This window comes from Camarhynchus parvulus, chromosome 8 (genome assembly GCF_901933205.1).
Source record: "Camarhynchus parvulus chromosome 8, STF_HiC, whole genome shotgun sequence".
Classification (NCBI taxonomy): Eukaryota; Metazoa; Chordata; class Aves; order Passeriformes; family Thraupidae; genus Camarhynchus; species Camarhynchus parvulus.
Genome location: NC_044578.1, coordinates 29,636,273 through 29,659,927, shown reverse-complemented (window position 1 = coordinate 29,659,927; position 23,655 = coordinate 29,636,273). Strand labels below are relative to the sequence as shown.

Here is a 23,655-nt window from a genome sequence, read left to right as displayed (position 1 = left end):
CCCTAACCCTGGTTAGGGTATTCCTCCTAACCAGGTGAAATTCTTCTCCTCTTTATGTATAGCCCAATCCTATCCCCCTCCTCCTATGTTACATGTGGCATAATCTAGATGGAGAGTTGAGTAACAGAGTAATTTATGTGGCAGCATGTATTTCATTAGACTTATTTGCCCGTGCAGTGTTGTGTGTTTCATTATTTAAATAATCCTTAATCAGGAAAAAGTTACTTTTTTGGCCATGGTGTCCTTCAAAGTTCCAGTCACAGGGCTTTGTTCCGCTCTGTGCAGTTTTTCAGAGCCAGGGCAGGACAATCCTATCTCACAGGACCTCCTCCTTTGCCCAGCTCATCCTTTCTCTCTGTCAACTGTGCACATCTCCCTGTGCATAGTTAACAGTGTAGGCTGGTGAGCCTTAGCCCTTGCCTGGCTCCTTGGTCATCACCCCACAGCACCCCCAGGATTTGGGGTGTGTTGTACTGCCTGATGGGTATTCTGCCTCTGGGCATTGTGTCTCCTTGTGCATCCTCTGGGCATTGTGTCTCCCTGTGCATCAGGTACTTGGCTGTGATCCCTCCTTGCTTGTTGTGCCTCTGGGTATTGCCCTTCTGGGTGTCAAGCCTTGCATGTTATGGTTAATGTGCCTTTTTGGGTATTTTGCCTGCAGGGATGTCTTGCCTTGGGATATCATGCCCCTGAGCACCATGCTTCCCTAAGTGTTGTGCATCCTTGTGCATCCTGAGTGTTGGATGCTTTGCCTCTGGGTGTCACACCTGGGGCACTGCTCCTGCTGGGGTGTAGTGCCTCCAGAGGTCACACCTCCCTGGATGTTGTGCCTCTTGATCTCCTCAGGAGTCACACTTCTGGTTATTGAAATTTGGGTGCCTCTGGGTTCCACACTTCTGGGTAAGATGCCCCTGGGCACTGCACCTCTGCGTGCTGTGCCTGCAGGTACAACACCTCTGGGTGCTTTGGGTATCACACTGTGGTGTCTGGCAGGGCACACAGCCATGCCTGACCAGTGCTGCTGTGTTTAAAGTCATTGTGCCTCAGTTTCCCTCCATGACGGGTTGTTGCCGCAGGGTCTATGGTACCCTGTGTCTGTCTCTCCTGCTCCCTGCCAGGCTGGCAGTGCTGTCCCTTGCTGCAAGGTGCTGGTGTGGTGTGCAAGGCTCTGGGGACATGGTCCCAGGGTCCCTACCATGGCTTGTGCCACAGGAACATGCTGGCCCTTCTTGGCTCTTGGGGCTCAGCCTTGTGCATGTGGGCAGGGCACTGTGCCCACACTGATGCTGGGACACGTGCCCACCTCCCTGGGACCCCCCAAAAAGCTGTCAGGCTGAGATTAGAAAATAAACATTCTGATTTCTTTAAAAGGATGAAAACCCTCAACAATCCAGTTGTTTTTTTTTTTTTTTTATTTGTCGGGTTTGTCTTTCTTTCTCTTAAATCATGAAATGACTCACACGTCTGAGCTGAAAATAAACCCAATTACGAGCTGGCGAGCCATGGCAGCCCGGAGGCACAGGGTCCCTCCGAGAGCAGCCAGGGCCAGCCGTGCCTCGTGCCCCAGCTCCCCCCTGGGGGCTGTGGGGTCTGCTCTGGGCCTCAGGTGGCCCTGACAGGGCTGCTAATGGAGCTAAAGTGCTGCTGAGGGGACACACCATCTGCACAGCCCCCCAGGGCCTCGTGGCTTTGCACTCAGAGCCTCTGCCCGGCGGCTGTGGGGACACACACGTGTGTCCCCACGTGTGCGCAGACACCAGTGGCACCCTGTCACCCTCTCTGTCACCCTCCCCGGTGACAGCGGCACAGCGCGGGGTGGCACAGGGGGGCCTGCTGTGCGTGACAGGCTGTGTGTGCTGCTCTCTGCAGGGACCCCTGCAGCAGTGACACTGTGCCAGCCGTGGGGCCCGGAGCCAGAGGCATGGCAGGTGAGGCACCCCAAGAGCCCCGGTACTCTGCACGCCCCGCACCGCCCGGGCATGGCCGGGGGCTTTCTGGGCCCCGGGGCGTCCCCCTTGTCTCTCCTCTCCTCGGGGGCACGCGAGGCGTGGAGCAGCCGCTTTGCTGGTCTGACTGCTGCTCGCCCTTGCTCCCTGCCAGCTTCCCAAGAAGGGCTGTGGGGTGAAGGTGATGAGGAGCCTGTGCCAGCCGAGCCGAGGGGTTGCAGCGGCCCCGCGGGTGCCCAGCCCCAGCCTGACCCCTTGGCGCAGACGTGTCTCCTCCGGGACCTGGAGATGGGGCCCCTCGCCCACACACAAACCCTGCGGGACTTTGAGCAGGTGAGACCGCGGGGCGCTGGGACCCCGCATGGCACCGCCGGGGCCCTCCCAGCACTGCCGGGCGCTCGCAGGATTCGTGCCGGGTCCCCCGGTGACAGCGGCGGGGTGTGGAGCGCAGGAGGGGCGGCGGGGCAGGTGGCGGCGGCACAGGGGGCCGGGCCCGGCCGGGCGCCACGCTCCCCTCACCGCCCTCACGGCTACGGCGCGTGGGGGCCTCCGGGGCTCGGGTTTCACCAACCCGCTGTCCCCGCTCCAGCGATTCCTCAAATAGCTCTGGGAGGCGGAAAAAAAAAAGAGGAAAGGGAGAGCAGCGGGGCCAGCGACGGGAGCTGCGGGCGGGCAGGGAGCCTAGGCTGTGTCCCGGCGGCGCCATGTGAGGGGTGCCGGGATGCCCGCCTCATGGAGCGCCGGCCATGGCTAACGGGTACCGCACGCTGTCGCAGCACCTCAATGACCTCAAAAAGGAGAATTTCAGCCTCAAGCTCCGCATCTACTTTCTGGAGGAGCGCGTCCAGCAGAAGGGCGAGGACAGCCGGGACGATGTCTACCGGCGGGTGAGTGCCTGTAGGGGACGGGGTGAGCGGGTTTTCTCCCTTTTCTGTGAGGGAATGGGGTGGGGAGAGTGTAGTCGGGGGGATGCCAGGGAGGGCTTCGGGCACTGGGGCTGGGGGAGCTGCTGTTGGGAGTTTGCTCTTCGTTTCCTTTGACAGGAGCGGGGAGAGGGCTGGGGAGGGCGTCCCAAGCCCGGGGTGGGTGACAGTGCAAGTTTGGGGGCACACAGATGGAGTGGGTACACCCCGTCCCGGAGCCGACAGGCTAAAATGCCACCTGTGCCACTCAGTGACAGGAGCACCCAAAGCCCTGCCATGGCAGGGGGGTCCCCCATGCCACTTCTTCATTCCCGTGGGCAGTGGGGCTGGGCTGTCCAGGCAAATGTGAGGGCATCCTACCCACCTCCTTCCTGCTCCATAGAACATTGAGCTGAAGGTGGAGGTGGAGAGCCTGAAGCGGGAGCTGCAGGAGAAGCAACAAGCCCTGGATAACACATGGTGAGTGTGCTGGCCAAGCCCCTCACCCCGGAGCAGACGTGGTGCCCATGCCCTGGCTGTGGTGGCTTTGTGGGCATAGGCACGGGGGATGTCTGCCTGCACCCTGCCCGTAGCAGGCAGTAGAGGGACCTGCAGTGGGGCTGGGCACCCACAGGGCTCCTCTTACAGCCCTGGCGCCAGCCAAAAATAAAGGACAGCACCTGTTTGTGGGGGGAGGGCAGCGCCGTGTCCAGGGGCCATGGCATGGGTGTCTCACCATGGGGCACCGATGGCAGGGGGGCCAGTGGCACAGCAGCTGGTGAGGCCCAGGTTTTGGGAGTGTGTGCTGGGTCAGAACCTAAACATGGCTTAGTGCTGCCAGAGGAGCGGTGTCCCCAGGGCAGGACATGGGGGGAGCCAGGCTTGAGGGCACCTGGAGTGGTACAGATCACCCAGCCCAGCTGGTTTGGGGTGGAGCCTGTCACAAAGGGTGTGCTATGCCATGCTGTGCCATGCTGCGCACTGCCAAGCCACACTGTGCTGTGCCAGGCCATGCCATGGGAGATGCCATGCCATAGCAGGCTGTGGCACACCGTGCTGTGCCAGGACATGCCATAGCAGGCTGTGGCACACTGTGCTGTGCCAGGCCATGCCATAGCAGCCTGTGGCACACAGTGCTGTGCCGGGAGGTGCCATGGGAGATGCCATGCTGTAGCAGGCTCTGGCACACTGTGCTGTGCCAGGAGATGCCATAGCAGCCTGTGGCACATCGTGCTGTGCCAGGCCATGCCGTAGCAGCCTGTGGCACACTGTGCTGTGCCATGCCATGCCATAGCAGGTTGTGGCACACTGTGCTGTGCCAGGAGGTGCCATAGCAGCCTGTGGCACACCGTGCTGTGCCATGCCATGCCATGCCATAGCAGCCTGTGGCACACTGTGCTGTGCAATGCCATGCCATAGCAGCCTGTGGCACACCGTGCTATGCCAGGAGATGCCGTAGCAGCCTGTGGCACACCGTGCTGTGCCATGCCATGCCATAGCAGGCTGTGGCACACTGTGCTGTGCCAGGAGGTGCCGTAGCAGGCTGTGGCACACCGTGCTGTGCCAGGAGATGCCGTAGCAGCCTGTGACACATTGTGCTGTGCCATGCCAGGCCATAGCAGGCTGTGGCACACTGTGCTGTGCCAGGAGATGCCATGGCAGGCTGTGGCACACCGTGCTGTGCCAGGACATGCCACAGCAGGCTGTGGCACACTGAGCTGTGCCAGGAGATGCCATGGCAGGCTGTGGCACACCGTGCTGTGCCAGGACATGCCATAGCAGCCTGTGGCACACTGTGCTGTGCCAGGCCATGCCGTAGCAGCCTGTGGCACACCGTGCTGTGCCCGGCAGGGTGGCTGCAGAGAGCCAGACGAGCCGCAGCCAGGCCGCGCTCCGGCAGCAGTACGAGGAGCGGCAGCGGGAGTCGGAGCACGTCTACGAGCTCCTGGAGAACAAGATCCAGCTCCTGCAGGAGGTGAGTCTCGAGGGATGGTGGGGGCCAGGCAGGAGCCAGGGTCTGCTGCCTGGGGGCTCACCCTGCTGCCATGCAGGAGGCCAGGCTGGCACGGAGTGAGGCCGAGCAGGCCACGGCGCTGGCCAGAGCTGAGGCGGAGAGATGCCGGGAGCTGACAGGGAAGCTGAAGGAAGCGGCGAGGACAAAGCAGGAGGACAGGAGCGACAATGGCTGTGGCTCCATGGCCCAGAGGTAGGTGTCTCAGACATGTCTCCTCTATGCTGCCAGCCTGTGTGCTGTGCCAGTTCTTGGGGACTACTGAGGGGCTCGTGGTGTGTGTGACTGAGGGGCTGTGCATACCTGGTGGGATGCAGAGGTCCCCTGATCGGGGAGAACTGGTCTGTGGGAAGGGGGGAGCAGTCCCGAGGCTGCTCTGCTTTGCCCCAGAGACTGACCTTTGTCAGCTGTCCCCAGTGTCATTCCATGGCCATCGCAGTCCCTGAGCATCGCATGCCCTTTTGTCGCTTTCAGGAGGATCGAAGAGCTGACCCAAGAGCTGGCTGCCAGCAACCAGCTCGTGGAAATGCTGTCAGCAGAGAAGCGTGACCTGCAGCAGTGCCTGGAGGGGTCTCCGGTCATGGAGGGGCAAGTAAGTGGGCAAGGGTGGGGAGGAGCTCGTCCGTCCCGGGCTTGGCTGGTTGTTGTCATCCCTGTCCCCTTCTGGGGCTGTGGCCAGGGCTGTGCCGTGTTCAGCGTGGCAGGGCTGATTGCCAGGAGCTGGGAGGAGCAGGGGGGCTCGGAGGACACAGTGTGAGCTGTCAGGGGACAGGCCACCAGCCTGTGCAGTCCTTCTGAGGCTGTTGGTGCTGCTTGCTCCTGTCTGCCATTTAAATCCCAAGTCTTAAAATACCCCTGGCAGCCTGGCGTGGTGCCAGGCAGGATTTCGGGGCTGTGAGAGATCAGAGCGGCATGTTCCTGGCAGCTGCACAGCTCTGGCCACGCTGGGTGTTGGTGGCACGGCGCTGTCCCCAGCAGCCGCGGGCTGTCAGTGCGAGAGCTCCTGCAGGGACCCTGCTGTTTGCCCGCCAGGTGGCACGGGCTGCTGTGCAGGTGCTGGTGGCATTGTGCTGCGGGGACGTGCCCACCCACACTGCCTGCTGCGGCTGGGCACTGGGGCACAGCACTGCGGGGGCTCCTAGCGCTGGGACGGGCACTGGGACAAAGATCTGGCACTGGGACAGGTGCTGGCATTGGGATGGGGACGTGGCACAGGCACTGGGGTGGGGACCTGGCACTGGGACAGGCACTTGCATTGGAGCCAAGCGCTAGTCTGTGTGCTTGTGTGTGTGTGTGTGTGTCTCTGGCACTGAGACTGGGTCCCTGCGCTGTCGCGTCCCCATCGATCACCGTCGCCTCTGTCGCGACCCCCGGCACTGCCCGTGTGCCCGGGCGTGGCGCAAGCCGTCACTGCGCATGCGTGAGCGGGCGTGGCAACTACATATCCCGGCCGGCGTTGCGGGCCGTGCGCATGCGTGGGAGGCTGGGCTTGGCCGCCATCTTGAAATCTGAGCCAGAAGCCGGGCGCCGCCGTGGCAGGAGCATCCTCGGCTTGGCTCGGCTCAGCTCGGCTTGGCTCGGCTCGGGGCGGTGGGGCCGGGGCGGGACGGGAGGGGCAGCCCGCGGTGAGGGGCAGCCCCGGGGACGGGGGCCGTGAGGAGAGAGGGGGCAGCATCGGGGGCTTGAGCTGTGAAGAGAGGGAGCAGCATCGGAGGGGCGGGGGGGCCAGCCCAGGTGTGGCTGTGACGATGTGAAGAAGGTGGTGTAGGGTGGGATGTTTCTATTGAATCAAGAGTCCCGGCGTGTGACCTCCCTAAAAAGAGGGGATTGGTGCGGTGAGACGTGCCGGCGGGCTCAGGGATCGAGGGAGATGTGCTGACCTCGGGAAGGTCTCCTGAGAGCCCGCAGGAGTGGGTTTGTGTGCCGGGAGGGGGCGAGGATGAAGGAAAACTGCCGGATCTGCGGCCGGGAGCTGTGCGGCAACCAGCGGCGATGGATCTTCCACACGGCGGCCAAGCTGAACCTCCAGGTGCTGCTCTCCCACGTCCTGGGCAGGGAGCTGTGCCGGGACGGCAGGTCCGAGTTCGCCTGCAGCAAGTGTGCCTTCATGCTGGACCGCATCTACAGGTTCGACACCGTCATCGCCCGCATCGAGGCCCTCTCCATCGAGCGCCTGCAGAAGCTGCTGCTGGAGAAGGACCGTCTCAAGTTCTGCATCGCAAGCATGTACCGCCGGAACAACGACGACTCCAGCACAGAGGACAGGGCTGGGGAGGGGACCATGGACCTTTCCAACCTGCCTGATGCACGGTACGCTGCCCTCCTCCAGGAGGACTTCACTTACTCGGGGTTTGAGTACTGGATGGATCAGGAGGAGCATGGCCTGGAGCCGCACAGCTGCCACGGCTCCGAGGGGCCGGGGAGCCGCCCGCGGCGCTGCCGGGGCTGTGCTGCCCTGCGCGTGGCCGACGCCGACTATGAAGCCATCTGCAAAGTGCCCCGAAAAGTGGCCAGGAGCATCTCCTGCGGGCTGTCCAGCCGCTGGTCGGCCAGCATGGGCAACGAGGAGTCGTCTGTGTGTGATGTGGCCGAGTCCACCAGCTCCAGGGTGGCTGTGGATGGGGACAGCATGGAGGAAGGCACACCTGCGTCCTCTCTTGAGTCTCTGGACACCACCGTGGAGGCCAGCCCTCCGCAGCAGAAGGATGAAGATGCAGATAAGGGGCTGAAAGGGAATGGGAAATGTGACGATTTCTCGGATGATCGCATGACCCCCAGCTCTTCACTGAGTGGGAACAGGCTGGAGCTGGCCCTCAATTTGATCAAGACTTTGGACTACAAACCCCTTCAGAGCCCCCGAGGCAGCCGACTGCCTATTCCTGTGAAGTCCAGCTTGCCCCCTCCCAAGCTCAGCCATGACTTGGCAGATGGCAATGCTTCTACTGGCTTAGCATGTGCTAGTTCTGCCTTCCTGAACACCGACAGAAAATCGTTTTCCAGAGCTCCTTTGGGCCTTCCCCTGGAAATTTCAGAGCTGCAGGAGCTGTGGGATGACCTCTATGAGGATTATATGCCGCTGCGGGTACAGGTAGAGGTCACGGTGCCGCCCTTCCATTGAGCATTGTCCTCGTGGTCCAGTGCTGAGCCCACTGGGGATTCTTCTGTGCTGAGATAATGCAGACAGCCACGTGTGGCTGATCAGGGGCTAAGAATAGGCAACTCGGTCCTTTTTAGGTGTGCTGCCTCTCTCCTCAGTCATTCTCTTGTCTCCTGTTTCCTCCCGGAGTTCTGGGAAATGAACCTTCCCCCCCTCCATCAGTCCTCCCTGACAATGCAGCCTGCTGGGTGGGTCTAAGCTCTTTGTCATTTTCCTGCTGAGAAAACACCACTTTCACTTCATCTTTAAGCTTAAAGTCGGCGTGGCTTTTATCCACAACTAAAGGGAGTATTTTAAGCTTCTGGGCATGTGTTTTCCAGCAGGTGCGTTTTCTTTGTGCCTGAGTAATGGTTGGAGCGTGGGGAACGCCTGCCTCCAGCCCTGCCTCTGCAGGTCAGGCCTTCACCTGCCCAACGTGCAGAGCCACCCAGGCATCTGTGGCGTGTGCCCTGAGGAAAAGGTGTTTTCCTCGCAGGTGGATTTGTGCCAGAGGATGACTTTAGGGTTGGTATTCAAGATAATTGGTTTATTTTCTGATCCTTTGAAAAGATCTACCAATTAGTGGCAGGTGTTGCTGAGAGGGGATGAAAGCTCCTGCTTTTGGGATGCTGTTATCTCTTGATAGCAGTCCTAGCTCCAGGTTGCCTCTGTTTAGCTGCCTTTAATGAAATGTCCTTTAGTATGCAGTCAAAAAGCCGAACTCACTTCTTTACCACGTCCAGTAATGAATAGAAGGCCTCAGTCAGGTTCAATTCTGGAATATCCGTGTCAGCCTAATTGCATTCCCATTAGCAGCCTTAGTGCTGCCTAATGCTGTAGGTAGCCTCGGGGATTAGGAAAATGCTCATTTATTTCTATGGCAACTGTGGCAGTGCTGAATTGCTCTTGCTCTTTAGCCGGCTTGCTGTCCCATCTGCTCGGGCGTTTCCCGGAGCTGTGTGCTTTTTTCCATAAAAGCCTGCTCTAGGGAGGAACGTAGGAGAACTAGTTTTCATCTGGAGCACAAAGGCATCGCGCTGGCAGCCGAGGATGTGAGCCAGGGCATTGGGGCTCATTTGCTGATGGTTCTCACTGCTTGGGGTGTGTTTGCAGGATAAAAATGGGCTTTCTTGAGCACCGTGGAGTGTTGCAGGTTGGCTTTGTGTCACACATGGCTGTTCTCTTCTAGGAGCTGTGTTTTGAGGAGTTTCTCCAGCCTCTGCCATCCGACTGGCCCTGCCAGGATTTTATCCTGTGGGATTTTTTACTTGGTTCCTTGGTGTGACAGCAGCAGCTCTTCAGCGCAGGGTCTGGCTGAAGGGGGAAGGGCTTAATCCTTCAGATGGCTTTAAGAGCAAAACTGGGAAGGCAGATGCAGCTAGTAGGCTGAATAGTTCTTGCACAAATGATTTTTCTTTCGGTTTGTAAAAGCAACACCCTTCCTATAAGTCAGGTGCTGCTGCTGTCCAGCAATTCCTGTGCATAAATGTGAAAGGAATATCTAGAATATATAGGACCACAGTTCTCTTACTGCCTTTGCAGTTCTTTAAATTTGTGGAGCATTCTGGTGTCAGGGCATGTGACCTTGTAGGTACCGTCTTCCCGGGCATTTTCTTGAAGCAACAATTCCTCCCCTTCCCCAGCACTGCCCCAGGGCGCTGGCACCAGAGGGGGCTTTGTGAGACACTCCCGCAGCTGCCTGCGGTGCCGTCCTGACAGCCAGGCTCTTCCCCACTGTGCTGGGCCCTCTGAGCTCGGCAGGCTCAGAGAGTGCCGTGATTATCATTTTCAAAGAAGTGTTCTGTGGGGTCAGTGTGTGCTGGGGCTGCTGCGGCTGTGCTGAGGAGAGATTGGCAGTAAAGTGCTGATGTTGGAGAGGTCGACATGGCTGCAGGGAGGCACAAGGGAGGCAGCTTGGGCTTTGGAACTTTGGACTCTGGAGCTGGCTCTGCATTTGCCCTCCCTGCTCTTAGCTCTTTCCGAGTTTTCAGCTCTTTTTCTAATGTGAAAATTGAGGAAATGTGTTTTCCTTTTTCCCTCTCTCGGTTTTAATCAACCTTGTTTCAAAATAAGCTGCTGTGACAGATTCCAGCAGCTCTCCCTGCCTCATCCAAAGCCTTCTGGCAGAGAAAATTTGTAATCACCACGACTGTAAGCGTTCACTGAAATCCTAACAAAACATCAGGGTAAAGGGAGGTGTTACTTCTGTCTGTGAGAGGCAGTGCACAGATCTGAGGGAGCTCCCCTGTGCTGATGGCTTCCCCACAGACAGCGTTTCTGTGGCCACTGAGGATGGGGATTCAGCCTGACAGTGCAAATTGGAACTGACTGCTCTGGCCGTGCTGCACTGCCTGGAGCTGGTGCTCCTGTGTGTGCTCCAAAAAGCCCTGCCACATTCCCACAGCCTCTGTGCTGCATCCAGCAGCCCTTCCAGGGCTCCCACCTCTAGCAGGCAGCAGTGCAGTCAGTCTTGTGTTGCTGATAATATTCAGGAATGCTGAAGGAGCCCTGTGAGGGCTGCAGAGGGTGGCTGGGATGGAGTGCTGCCCTAAGGAGTTAACTCACTGGGCGGGGGACAGCAAAATTGTAAGGAGGGATGACAAGGGATTAGTGTTGTGCTCAGCCAGCCGGCTCTGGCAGGCCACGTGGCACAAAGTAGGCTGTTTACATTCCCAATAAATGGGTATGTGTCATGAAAAAAAAAATCTCAGCTGTGGCACTGAATTCGCTTCTGTTTGAGGAGCTGCAAGGAATTGTACATGAAATGGGTGCTGGAGCACGGGAAGTGGTGAAGGAGAGCCCAGAAAATCACAAATGGAGGGGTTCAGAGCAGGGAGTGACTGCTAGGTCATGGCAGGAGGGGAGCTGGTGGGAAGGATTGAAGGTTGTAGCCTTGATAAAGACGCAGAAGCTCAGCAGAGCATGGGAACCATTTCAGTGCAGATTTTGAAGCTTTTATAAAATGCCAGCAGGGCACATGGGAAGGAGAGCAGGTTTCAGGGATATGGCTTGGGTGTGGGGAGAAGATCCATCATTAGCCCACAGACAGTGGTTAGAGCTAAACAAGCTGCTGGGCTCGTGGTGCAGCAGTGAGGGGAGACAGGGAGCCCAGTCAGAGCCATGGGACCCCGGGGCACTTGTGGCAGCTGAGGCAGAGAGCTGCCAGGTGCCAGCCTGCCACCCCGGGGCAGGGACACGCGAGCAGAGCGATGTCTCAGAGCCAGTTAGGAAAGCACATGGGGCGTGTTTAAACCCCTGCTGCAGGGTCTGTGACGGCTGACAGCTGAAGAGAAGAAGCCAGTGCAGGAGTTGGGCCGTTCTCTCGTTTTTCACTGTGTTTCTCCTTGCAGAATTTGCAGGATGAAGGGCAGCAGGCCGCTCCAGGCAGCGCTGCGGCAGGGGAGCACGTGGCCGATGTGCGTGCAGCAGAGCTGCAGGGCAAACTCCAGCACTCTGAAGCTGCCAACAAGGTATTTCTTCATGGAGAGCACATCCAGTGCTATCAGTCTGATGTGGTTAGTGTCAGAGGGTGCCTCCTGGCCTGGCTGGAGGCAGGTACCTGCACCTCTCTCCCAGCAAGGGTGTGTGATTCTCAGTGCTATTGTCTCTCAGATTCAATTAAAAGTATTTGCTTTTTTTTCTGCAGCTGGGTTGTGTAAATTTTCCGTATTTAATTTTGCAAATCATTATTTTGACGGAACTTTCCACTTGCCTGGTGAGCCTGCCAGGAGCTGGTGAAGGAGATGCACAGGGCTGTTTCCTGTCTCTTGGATTTGCATGGGCTGAGCCTGGTCTAGGAGAGAGGGAGTCCTGTTTTCATTTCTGTTTAAATACTTGGGAAAGAAACAGATATCTGAGTTCTCTTGAGGCAGATCAATAGTAACACATGTTGAGAAGGGTATATGTTCTTAATTATTATGCTCTTGAACTCTAAGGTAAATTATATCCTCTGGAAAAATCCTCAGGTTAAATGTGGGGAAAAAAAATTGGGATGGAATATTTATTTAAATAATCTGGGGATGGCCATAAGGTGCTGCATCTGCCTGGACTGCAAAGCTTGACAGAAATGGAGACCCAGGGCCCAGTTAGAAGTGTTTAAACAGGTTAGGGGGAGTGTCTCAGGTCAGAGATAACAGGACAGGTGTGTCAACAGATGAACAACAGGAGGAAATTATGTGGCAGCACCAGCTCCAACTCTAGAAGTTGAGTCCTGAGTAAGCTCACAGGAAGGGGTGTATCATCCAATTTCGAGAATGCAATAGGCAACGTTTAAAAATGCTAATAAGCACTTGTTTAACTGCACAACACGTCCTGTGTCATGAGCTTTATGGTGAAAGCAGCAAACTCTCCTGAAACTGAGTGGTAGTGTTCTCTTCAGGGTGAGTGTCAAAGGCAAAGGTTTCTCAGGTTGTAAACCAGCCATGGAGACTGCTGAGAGGTTCCTGGCAGTGGCCAGGGTCTTTTGTGCTGAAGCCAGAACTTAATGCTAAATAAGCCACTGATTTGATCAGTGAATGTGTAGCTTCTTCATGCTGGTATTTTTCTTTCAGATTTTTGGGAGGATTTTGGGCTGAAGCAGCCCCTTTCCTTTTGAGTAAAGAGAAACAAATGATAGAAACTGGGAGGGAGGGCTGTGGGGCAGCCTGAGTGAGGCTCTCCTGGGGTATGTGGGAGGCAGTGTGGTCTGTGAACCAAGCCTGGAACCTCTGCCCTGCACCTGAGGGAGCAGAAGCACTGCAGTAAGTCCTGTGAAGGGCCTTTGTGTTTACTCACTGGTCTCCACCCAGCTCCAACGGTGTTTACAGACTCTAGAGGGAGCCACGTTGATCTCGATGTGGTCAACACCAGGGCTGTATGGAGTAAGGAGTGGAGGGAGTCTTAAGGGTGTTTACATAGAGCATTAAGCAGGATTAAATAAACCCAACCTATTTCTGTCTTCAGTTGTTACAGGAAAAGCTGAATGAATTGAATTTTGAATTAAAATCTGTTCAAGAAACATCACAAAGGCAAGATCGTACGATCCAGAGTCTGAACGAGGCCCTGAAGAGCAAAGAGAGTAAGGTAATAGTTCAGGGTGGGCAGGCTGGTGCTCACAAAAACAGCGAACTGTGCTCCAGCCCTGTGGGCAGTGCCTGAGAAGGAATGCTTGAGCCACTGCCTGGCATCCTGCACCTCACTAAATTATTTCTTGCAAAACCTCTTTCATGTGGTGCTGAGGTGTCATAATCCAGGCTGGAGGCTTGGGATGGGAGAGTTTGTGCTTGGTTTGCCACTGACTGGGTTTCCTGTGCTTGGGCCCAGACAGAGGAGCTGTACCACATCATCGAAGGGCAGAATGAGACCATGGCCAAGCTGCGGGACATGTTACACAGAAACCATCTGGGACAGCAGCAGGTATGTCCTGGGAAGCCTCAGGTACATCAGGTTTCATTCTGCAAGGATCCTGGTTTTTAATCCCTTACATGAAGAGAATCTCTTGAGTTTCTGTGAACCCTGCTTTTTGGTTTTTGCTAGGTGTCGGAGAGCCCACTGTCACCCCAGGAGCAGCAAATGTCACCGCTCGATCTTCAGAACGCCCTTTTCTGCGCCAAGCTGGAGGTGCAGAAACTGAAGAGAGCTCAGCGCCAGAAGGAGCATCAGCTGGCTGAAGCCAAGAGAGCAGCCCACCTCCTGGAGACCACAGTCCACGAGGAGGAGCAGCAGAAAGAGGCAACCTGGCAACACAACCAGGTATGACAGACACTTAGCCTGGAAGTTTCTGGGTTTGCACGACTAAGGAGCACTGAGGTGGTCAATACTCTTCTCTCCTTCATAATTTCTGCTGACAGCAGACTGGGCACACTTGCCTAACCCCTCGTCACATGTGGCAGGGAAAATTCTCCAGCCTCCTCAGTGTCATAGCTGAGGATTAAGAATCAGCAACGACCCTTGATAGTGGGTGTGTTGTCACTTGTACATCACTGGCTGGTGCAAATGTCCCATCTCTTTTTGTGATGCTCATGTCCCCTGCTGCACAGCTTAGGTGTGGCTGACTAAAGCTCTGCCTGTGGCCAGAGCAAGGGGTTTAGATGGATGGATACCCTGGGCAATGAAATAAATTCAAACACCATGGCAGTGTGTTTTGAGATGTGAAAGTTGTAGCATTGCAGATAGCTATTCTCAGACTGGCCTACTGTGTATGGTTGTGTTGAGGACTGAATTCCAAGATATTTGCCTTTTCCTTGCAGGAGCTGCGTGCTGTGGTACAACAGCTGCAGGCAGAGCTGCAGGACAAGGTTCAGCAGCTCCAGACTTTGGAGTGGGAGAAAAGCCGTGAGCTGCAGGCCCAGGAGCAGAGGGTTCAGCGTTTGACTCAGCAGCTGGCTCACAAGGAGCAGCTTCTGCAGGTGAGATCAGCAGAAAGATCTGACTTGAGCATAATTAAATGGAGTCCCTGATCCTGCTTTGGTGTTTGGCCATGCAAAAGTCTGTCTGTAGCTTTCATGCATGTCCTTTGAGGAAAGAAGGGAAGGAAGGAGAGGGCTTTGGGCCCCCAGGGTGAGGAATAAGACACAGATATCCATGTACCTCAGCCCCAGCAATGCCTGGTGAGCCCTGGCAGAGTTAGTCAGCCAGCCCCCGGTGCTGGGACTACCACCCTTTTATGTGGAGGCTAGAGCAAGCATTGGGTGGAGGAAGTTATCCCTGTGTGCTGCTCTTGGGATGGGGGAGGTTTCTGTACTGTAAGTTGTACTAGGGGGTGTGTGTCTGATCTCTAGGAGTCCAGGGAGCTTCTGCAATGCCAGCAAAGCTTGGAGAAGAGCCCTGCAGCCATGAATGCCATGTTGGAGAAACTGCAGCAGCGTGTCAGCGACAGGGATGCTGCTCTGGAGGTGAGCACATGTTGTAGGCAGTGTTCCAGCTGTCCCTGAGGCTCAGCCTTTGGGTTACCATCAGCCCAGGCTGACCCCAGGGGTGACCATATCTTCTGAATGTTCTTCATGGCTCATCCTTTGAGAGGAGTTCCTCTGGCAGGGGGAGCTGAAGTCCAACGTACAGTGGGTGTTGGCTGCAGAGCCCCATGCCCCCATTGTGAATGATGCCCTCTGTCATGCAGAGAGCAGTAGATGAGAAGTTCTGTGCCCTGGAGAAGAAGGAGCAGGAGCTGCAGCAGCTGCGCGTGTCCATGCGGGAGCGCGGCAGCGACCTGGAGAGGCTGCGCAGTGTCCTCTGCAGCAACGAGGCCACCATCCACGTGAGTGCTGGGCCTGCACAGCCCAGCAGGGCTCTGGGGACGTGCTGTCAGACACACCTTCCTGTCAGTGCTCTGGGGACAGTGTCTGCAGGTGTTTGGCTTCCTCTGGCCTTGTGGTGGGATAGGTTCCTGGGGCACTCGTGTTTGGGCTGGGCATAGAGGCTACCTGGAGCAGGTGGGTGAACCTGTGTGACTCTGTTAGCAGTAGAGAGAGTTTCCAGTTTTGCTTAATTCGGGATTAAGTTTGTGTCCCTGCTTGAGCTGCTTCTGTTGTGGTACTCAGAGCCTGGAGAGCCTCCTGAAGGCCAAAACCCTGGAACTGGAGCAGGTCTCAGCAACCTGCCAAAACCTCCGCTGGCTCAAGGAGGAGATTGAGGCCAAATCTGGCAGCAGGCAGAAGGAGCAGGAGGGGATCATCCAACAGCTGCAGACCTGCCTGCATGACAGGAACAAGGAAGTGGAGGTAAGCCTTAGCTTGGCTTCCTGAGCCTTCAGCCAGTTTGTCCATAGAAGGAGTGGTGCCAAAGCAGAGGCTGCTGCCTGCCTCACCTGAAGCTGTGCTCAGCGTTTGGAGGCTGGCTGCTTCTGGCACTTGAACATACCTGTACCTGCTGACAGTGCTCCCTCAGCTACACCCAGGCTGGAGAGTCCTTGAACAACTCCCAGTCTCATTCCTTTCCTCCCCCTTGCTCAGGAGCTTACAGCAACTCTGCTGTGCAAGCTGGGCCCCGGGCAGAGTGAGGTAGCAGAGGAGCTGTGCCTGCGCCTCCAGCACAAGGAGAAGATGCTGCAGGATCTCCTCAGTGACCGGAACCGTCAAACCATGGAGCACGATGCTGAAATTCGGGAGCTGCTGCAGGCTCTGAGCACCAAGGAGCAGCAGAGCAGAGTGAGTTTTGTGCAGTGCCACAGTGGGAGGCTGAGGTGGGTGGCACTGCCTTTTGTTAAGCAAAGAGAAGCCTTGCAGTGGACTGAGAGAAACAGAGGAGTTGGTTCCTCTGTATGTGAGAGGCTGCTGAGCAGAGATGGGAGGGTTCCACTGGAGTGTGGGGGGCCAGGAGCTGGTTTTCAGAGCACTTGGAGTCTCCAGTGTCAGATGAATATTGAGGTGATTTCCCTTAGTCTCCGAGGAAGAAGAGGGACTAGGACCCTAACCCTGGTCATGGCCCTGTCCCTATTTTCCCCCTCAATCAGGTGGCTGCAGAGAAGATGGCACAGGCTTTGGCTGAAAGGAGCAGTGAGCTACAGCTGCTGCGCCAGCACATGGTGGGGAAGGACCCTGTTGGGACCCAGTCAGCTGGTGCCAGGCCATTGAAGCAGGACAAACAACCCATACAAGTAAGAATCATGCACTGTGTTTCTCTGCCTGTGGCCTTGGGGCTTCAGAAAGAGCTGATTGCCACCGAAGTAAATAGGAGAGAGAAGAGCACCGCAGAGAATGATAGAAATGAAAGTGGGATTACCAAAAAGTCTTCCTATAGGAGAAGGAGAAACTGAGCAGCAGGAATGCTGCCTGAGTGTTCTGATCTTGATTTCACCAGCCTTTGTCACTCAGTGTCTCTTTTTGTTTTGATGGAGCAGTAATTGAATCCCCGGGGCACATGAGAGTATGAAAGACATCCACCCTTTGACCTTGTAGCATTGACCCACTCCTTCCTTGGGCTGGGCTGCCTTGCTGTATTGTAATCCCCTCCCTGACATTGTCACATTCTGGAGGGGACAAGAGAGCTAAATTTAGGTCTCACTAATTCTTGGCAGAGCCTGCTGGCTGTTTGCTGTCTCTTCCACAATTGGAGTTGGTATTTTTAAAGCAGCTTTGCTAAAACCCCCTTTGAGGCTGAACACAGCTCCAAGGCTGCATATGCCATGGCTCCTACTTGAGCAGCTGTTAATGGTTTGCTGATGAGCTGACTTGTTGAATGTTTTTAAGCAGCTGTAAACAGGTTTCTATTCCCAGCTCTAGAGACTTCCAGGGATGTGTTTTCCTTCTTGCATGGTCTCTTTGGGCCACATCTGAGATAAAGCTGAGTCTCAGTTGAAAGGTGTCTTGCTGCAATTGATGAAACCTGTTTAGTCTTTACTGTGAAGACACTTGCTGCCAGCAGCTTCCCAGTGCCAAATAAAACAAGGCCAGTGCCCTCTTCCCCACAAGTACAACTTCTGAGTGCAATTCACTTGTTCCTGCTCCCAGGCTACATCCCCTTCATTGTTTTTTCACATTTTAGAGGTGTCAACAGAGCAGCCAGCAGCTTTGCTGCAGTCCTGGAGTTCTGGGGAAGCTGTGTGTTCCCCATGAAAATGCAAACCTGCAGACTTCTATGTTTTCAGGACATACTGCAAAGAGCTTATGGAGCTACAGTCATTGCTGGATCCCCACAGGAAGACAGCAGCTGCAGGACAGAGGGAGGTGAGTGTGGGACAGCATCTTTTGAGGTCCCCAAGTATGACTGGGGCTTTCTGCTGTGGGGAAATATGATTACATGAAACTGTGGAAGAGTAGGGAACTTTGAACGAGAGAATTTTGAAATAAAGCTCTGCTTCTCTTCTGGGTGATGTCTGAGGATGGGAGTAAGGGAAGGAGAAAGGCTGCTCTTGGGTTTGAGGTGAAGTGTTTGTGCTCAAGATCTGATGCTGTCCACTGGAGAGTTTTTGACTTTGTTTCAGGCTGAGCTGAGACAAGTGTGTATCTGTTTTGGGCTTTGCCTTGGCACCAGGACACATGAACTTTGCCAGGGGTAGGACAGCAGGCCTGTGACATTGCGATGGCTTTCAGCTGCTGTTGAAAGGCCAAGCAAGGAAGAAAAGCATTTACTGAGAAACGGTGTGATAGGGAGCACAAGCACCAGGGCCCTGTCTTGCCAGAGGGGGATTGTTTGTGATCCTGGGGTCTGAACTGGCACACGGTGTTCCTGCAGTAACCAAGCTGTCTTTGCAGTTACAATGTCAGCAGCAGAGCTGGAGAAGGATCTTGTCAATGCCAAAGAGGAGCTGGAGCTAATGGCAAAGAAGGAAAGGGAAAGCAGGGTGAGCTTGTGATGGAGCCTGTGCTGATCTCCTTTGCTTTTGGGAGACCTTAGGGCTGCCCCTCACTGGAGGTTTTGGACCCTGCTCTTGTGAGGGTACCCCAGTGAGAAATGGGGGGCAGCATCCTGCAGGGGGGTGTTGGCTTTCAGAAGTCTCTGAGGGGCTTCTCTTCCCTCTGCAGCGGGAGCTCACTGCTCTCCAGACTGTCGTGGCCACACAGGAGGAGGAGCTGCAGGTGCAGGCCTCAGATATTGAGTCCTTGACCAGAACCATCCAGATGAAAGAGGACCTCATCAAGGTGAGATGCTGTGCTAGGCTGGGGGAGTTCCACCTGGGAATGCTGCAGAGAAGTCTCTTTGTTCCCCACATCCTCAGAGCAGTGTGGCTGGCTATACCAGATGCTATTGCTGCTGGTTTGCCTACAGCTCTCTGGGTTCCTTTGGCCAGAAGGCAAAGGCCCCAAACCCCCAGATTGTTCTTATTTGGTGTTTCGCTCTTTCTGTACTAAGCACCCTCCTTCAAGTCCTTTAATCAGAATGCACCCTTCTTGTGTCCCCTCTTGGTTCTTACTGAACACTCTGGTCTGTGCCTAATCCACTCTCAGTGCTTTGGCATTTTTTCCTTAGAAGACCTGGATCTTTCCAAACACTGGAAACTTCTGGCAGTTGCATTCCAGGGAGGTTTGCAAAGGTCCAGCTGTCTTTGTTACTGATCCCTTCCTCATTGAGCTCTCCTGCTGTTTGTTGGGTTTCAGGATCTGCAGATGCAGCTGGTGGATCCTGAAGAAATTCCAGCCATGGAAAGGCTGACACAAGAAGTGCTGGTGCTTCGGGAGAAAGTGGCCGTAGCAGAGTCCCAAGGACAGGAGGCTACTGGAAACAGAAGGCAACAGGTAGTGTGCCAGTGGGACAGGCTTGGATGTGTTTGTGCTCCTGCTGGCACTCAGGTATGAGGCTTTGTTTTCAGCCTTTAGATAGGCCAGGATGTGCTTGTTCTTGGAAGCTGGCTGTGTGTGATTGTGGGAGTACAGAGGAGAAGATCAGCTTTCTTTAGCACTTGTCCAAAGAGCAGAGGCTTTTGGGAGTCCAGGGATGACATGGACACAAGCAAGGAATGGGAACCCCCAGGTTGTCAGGGACAGCTAGATAACCTCCTTTGGTTTCTGTCTCTGTTTAAGAGCTGCACCTTGTCTCTTCTCTCCAAGCAGTTGTTACTGATGCTGGAAGGGCTGGTGGCTGAGAGGAATCGGTTAAATGAGGCTCTCCAGGCAGAGAGGCAGCTCTATGGCAGCCTGGTGAAGTTTCACACACACCCAGACAGGTAAGTGAGGCTGCCTTGGCTCTGTGCTGCCCTGCTCTGCCAGGGCAGGTGTGGCTGGTCATTCTGCAAGTCTGAGAGTTTACAGTGGGGGCAGAGGGAGAGTAGTCAAAGGATCAGCCAAATGCCTCTTTGAGAATCCAAGTTTTAGGCTGCCTTTTTCCCTTGAAGGGGCTGCAGTGGGCAGCTTTAATGGCTCCCTAAACTCCCCCCATTGCCATGAGATTTCCATCTCTGTTCCTTGGCTTATCTTTTCTCAGCTCAGTTTCCCACCCACACTTGGCCACCTTTCAGAGACTGCTGTCAAATTCTCAGCCAACTGTTGGGTTGATAAGGATCCCTCTAGGTGCTTATCCAGGCAGTGGCCTGTCCCCTGATTTACTCCCCTGCCCTTCACAGGGCTGCAGCCTCTGGGATATTTGAGCTACCTGATAGCCAGGGAGCACATAAGTGGAGTGCTTGGGAAAGTACTGGAGAACAGCTGCGACTGCGAGGCCCCTACCACGGGCTGGGGCCCTTTTTGGGGGTGGCTGTGCTCTGGGGAGGTTGGAGGTGAGGCAGGAGGTGGCCGAGCCTGGCTCGGTGTCCGAGGGCGGGGCCGGTCTAACCCTCTTCCCTCCTGTGCCGCGCTCCGCTCAGCGCTGCGAGAGACCACGCCCTGCAGGTGGAGCTGGAAGGGGTCCACGAGCTGCGGGGACAGCTGGAAGAAGCTCTTGGAAGAAGCTTGGAGTGTTTGAGCAGGCTGGAGACGCAGGGCGCCATAGGAGGTGGGGAACAGGAGCGTGTGAGAGTCCTACCCCAGCATGCCTTCTGAGCACTGGCGCTGGCCTGCTGCCACGGAAACGGTTCACTAACCTGTCTCACTGACTGAGCTTGGGTACTTGCTGTGGTACGATAGAACTGGTGCAGGGCTTCTTTTTTGTTTTATTTTTGAGCTGCTTTGGAAACGGCGATCAGTGCAATCCACCTGTGTCTCGTGTACGTTCCTGTCTGACCCACCCTGGTGGCCCCTGATGTATTTGCACATTCAAATCATTCCATTTTAGTTATTCCCCTCTATCTCCCTTGTTTTCCAACCACCGTGGGCCAAATAAAGATTCCCTATCTCTGAAGGAAACACCAGATGTTTTCTATCATCTCCCAAGTGCATGAGTGTGAGTTTTTGTATTCCCTCACCGTTTTTCTTACTCAGTGACACCCACCCCTTGGGTTGATGGTGGCTGGCCCCAAGGGAGACAGTGTATATGGAAAAGTGTGTTCCAGAGATGGAGAATTCAAGACCTGGGGACACTTGCCTGGGCCTTTTACACAAGACTTGAGTGTAGAACCAGAAGTTCAGTTTATGCTTAGACCAAATCCTACTCCAGTGTTAATGATTTTACTGACTGGCCTTTTTTCCTGATTGTAAGTTGTTTCAACCTAACTTGTGAATGCCTTTGTGGGAGAGTTTCCTCCTCTTTTAGACAGATGGTTTGGGGGGGACTGAGACCTGTCCCTGCTCCCAGGGTCTGGGCTGGGTCTGCTCCCTTACTCATACATGTACATATCCCTGACATGCTCCATGTGCCCCTTGGGCCATGGGCAGGACCCTCTTTCTGAGGTGTCTGTCCCCCTTGGCACCACTGCATACCTTTTCCAGGCCCTCTTCCACCTTCTTTGGGAATGTGGGAGCTGGTGTGAAAGCTGAAAAACAGTAGCAACAACTCTCCAATGACCAGGGCTTCCTGTGCACAGTGGGCTGTGGATCTGCTGTCTTGTACTCACTTCTCAAAATGGCAGGAGCAAATTTTGCAGCTCTGAGCATCTGTTTGTGCTTGCTGGGGAGGCTGAGCTAGGGGCAGGCGGAGCAGAAGAGCTCTGTGGTGCTGGGCTGCACACCTGGACTGAGCCTGCTCTGCTGCGTGGCTCCCTGCAGCTGCTTCAGCTGGCACCACCTGTGCCTTGTGCTGCCCTGGGGGGTTCTCCTCCCTGTGCCCCCGGGGCTGGGAGGCAGCAGAGCTCCCCTTGGCACCCAGCAGGGCAGCTCTGCCCCTCTGGGTCAGCACTCAGCTGCACTGTGACTGCAGCAGTTCCCCTGTGGCTTGAAGGGACACAGCTGGGAGCTGCTGGGCAGCTCTGGACTTTGTTAGATTTTCCTTTCTTTGTTTCATCTCATTCCCTTCTTTTCACTTCTCTGTGTAGCACCATCTTCTCTTCATCCTTTTGCTTCTCACTTTGTAGAAGCCTTTGTGTCCCTGTTCTTACCCTTTCCATTTTCCCCCTGCCATCCTGGCACTGATGCCCAGCTGGCCCCCTGGTCCCTTGGGTGCCATGGAGCCCAGGATCCAGCCCAGACTCATTGGCATGGCTGAGAGGAGTCTTGGCATGTCTGGAGCTCAGGCATCTCCCTTCTCCACCTGTGTCTGTTTTGCTGTAGGTCTGTCCCTCCCTGATCAGTGCCCCTTAGGGGCAGTGTTATCCTAGGCTCACATCCCCCAGCTTTTCCGGCCTCTTCTTTAAGGCCTCCTCTTATCTCTGATAGTCCTGGCTGAGCATTCCCTGCCTGAGCTCCCCCTCTGTCAAACTGTGCAGTGCTTTGTGCTGTCTCGTAGCTCTTTGTGACAGGCATTCCTTCCTCTCTGAACCTCCCTGAGGACCTTGCTTCCAGTCCCTTGTTCCCAGCAGTGTGAAGGCTCCTGTGCAGCCCTGTACCCGAGTGTCCCGTGCTCGTGGGCCGTGTACAATCTGCAAGCATGTAACTAATTCTGTGTGCCTTCGGGCTGGGCTGAAAGCCTGAGGAGTGTGTGGGAAAGCAGAGCTGTGGCTGCATCTCTTGGCTCCTGCGCTGGTGGCGCTCACAGAGCTGAGCAGCCTGCTGTGCTCCTGCTGTGACGGGGGCTCAAGCACGTGGTGAGCACCAGCCAGGGTCCAGCAGCCCTGCGTGCACACATCTCTGCTCCTCAGCCGCTCCCTGCTCTGCCCCTTGGTTTTAGTTGGGTTTGGGGTCCTTTTTCCTTTTACTCAGCCCCGGAGCACTGGGAGCCGTGCGGAGCTGTGGGCAGTGGTGAGAAGTGGGATGCTGTGCCCTGGCACAAGGGCTCGTTCTCCCATGTTCCCAGAGCAACTGTGTGTCACTCTGCCACGGTGACCACCTCGAGAGCCTTGTGGCCCCTCAGCCCCCAGCAGAGTCTGCGGCCGACGGTCTGATCCCCTCACCGTTCGGGCCCCCCGGCACTGCTGCGGCCCCGGCTGCTTCAGCCGCCGGCAGGTTCTGGTTCTGTCCCTGGGGCTCCGGGGCTGAGCTCTGGCTGTGCCGAGTGCCGCCTACAGGAGCTGCTGCTTCCCTGCGCTGCTGCTGCCGCTCAGCCATTCGCTCCCAGAACCGCATTTCCCCTTGTGTGACAGCGATGGCTCTCTGTGCTCCCCGGGAGCGGGCAGTGATAGCTGTCCTTGCTCCCCGGGACAGCGATGGCTCTCTGTGCTCCCCGGGGCAGTGATAGCTGTCCTTGCTCCCCGGGACAGCGATGGCTCTCTGTGCTCCCCGGGGCAGTGATGGCTCTCTGTGCCCCCTGGGACCCGTCTGCTTCCATGGACAGGCTCCACCGTGCAGGGTGGTGTCTGGCCAGGTTCAGCAGTGAGGTTCCCCACGTTTTTGCAGCCTCATGGCACACGTGGGTCTCCTTAGTGTGTCCCCAGCTATGAGCACAGTACAAACGCCTGCCCTGCTGCAAGGCACCTTCCTGGCTGCTCCTTGGCTATTCCTCCTGAGAGCCAGATGCATCCCTGTTGGCTTCCCCTTCAGCAGTGATGCTTGGCATCTCTCTGTGTTCCCCTGCTCTGTGTTCTGCCTTGCCTGGCAGCTCCAGAGTTGATGGATTTGGCCACAGACAAAGCAGTTACCTCTCCTTTGGTGCACGGGCAGCTGTGGAACCTGGCCTTTCACAGCTCTAGGGGACAGTCTTGAGCTCTGTCTAAGCATCTCTCCCCCTGGGGAGGGGAGGATTTGTGACCGTGTTCAAAGGGGTCTTAGGATGAGGTAGGCGACGAGGATCTGACTCCATGTTTCAGAAGGCTTGATTTATTATTTTATTATATATATTATATTA

The 23,655-nt window shown here is 55.9% G+C and overlaps 1 protein-coding gene across 7 annotated transcripts in view; it reads left to right on the top strand.

Annotated features, from left to right (window-relative positions):
* Window positions 1–23,655, top strand: part of LOC115906133 (myomegalin-like) — a 36,879-nt gene that overhangs the window by 4,671 nt on the left and 8,553 nt on the right. For 3 of the 7 annotated variants that reach the window (XM_030953069.1, XM_030953070.1, XM_030953067.1), the window contains exons 1-17: window positions 6,560–7,947; window positions 11,346–11,465; window positions 12,937–13,056; window positions 13,297–13,389; window positions 13,510–13,725; window positions 14,223–14,381; window positions 14,754–14,867; window positions 15,092–15,229; window positions 15,513–15,692; window positions 15,924–16,118; window positions 16,424–16,567; window positions 17,558–17,636; window positions 18,165–18,253; window positions 18,435–18,551; window positions 19,008–19,145; window positions 19,458–19,573; window positions 20,210–20,337. In XM_030953069.1, coding sequence (XP_030808929.1) covers window positions 6,799–7,947; window positions 11,346–11,465; window positions 12,937–13,056; window positions 13,297–13,389; window positions 13,510–13,725; window positions 14,223–14,381; window positions 14,754–14,867; window positions 15,092–15,229; window positions 15,513–15,692; window positions 15,924–16,118; window positions 16,424–16,567; window positions 17,558–17,636; window positions 18,165–18,253; window positions 18,435–18,551; window positions 19,008–19,145; window positions 19,458–19,573; window positions 20,210–20,337 — 3,295 coding nt within the window. In that variant the 5' untranslated portion in view covers window positions 6,560–6,798. Of the gene's footprint in view, window positions 1–1,869; window positions 1,929–2,100; window positions 2,280–2,722; window positions 2,834–3,251; window positions 3,329–4,699; window positions 4,824–4,899; window positions 5,055–5,333; window positions 5,452–6,559; window positions 7,948–11,345; window positions 11,466–12,936; window positions 13,057–13,296; window positions 13,390–13,509; window positions 13,726–14,222; window positions 14,382–14,753; window positions 14,868–15,091; window positions 15,230–15,512; window positions 15,693–15,923; window positions 16,119–16,423; window positions 16,568–17,557; window positions 17,637–18,164; window positions 18,254–18,434; window positions 18,552–19,007; window positions 19,146–19,457; window positions 19,574–20,209; window positions 20,338–23,655 lie in introns of those variants that run through there. The other 4 variants (XM_030953071.1, XM_030953073.1, XM_030953072.1 and 1 more) reach the window with 2 other exon arrangements.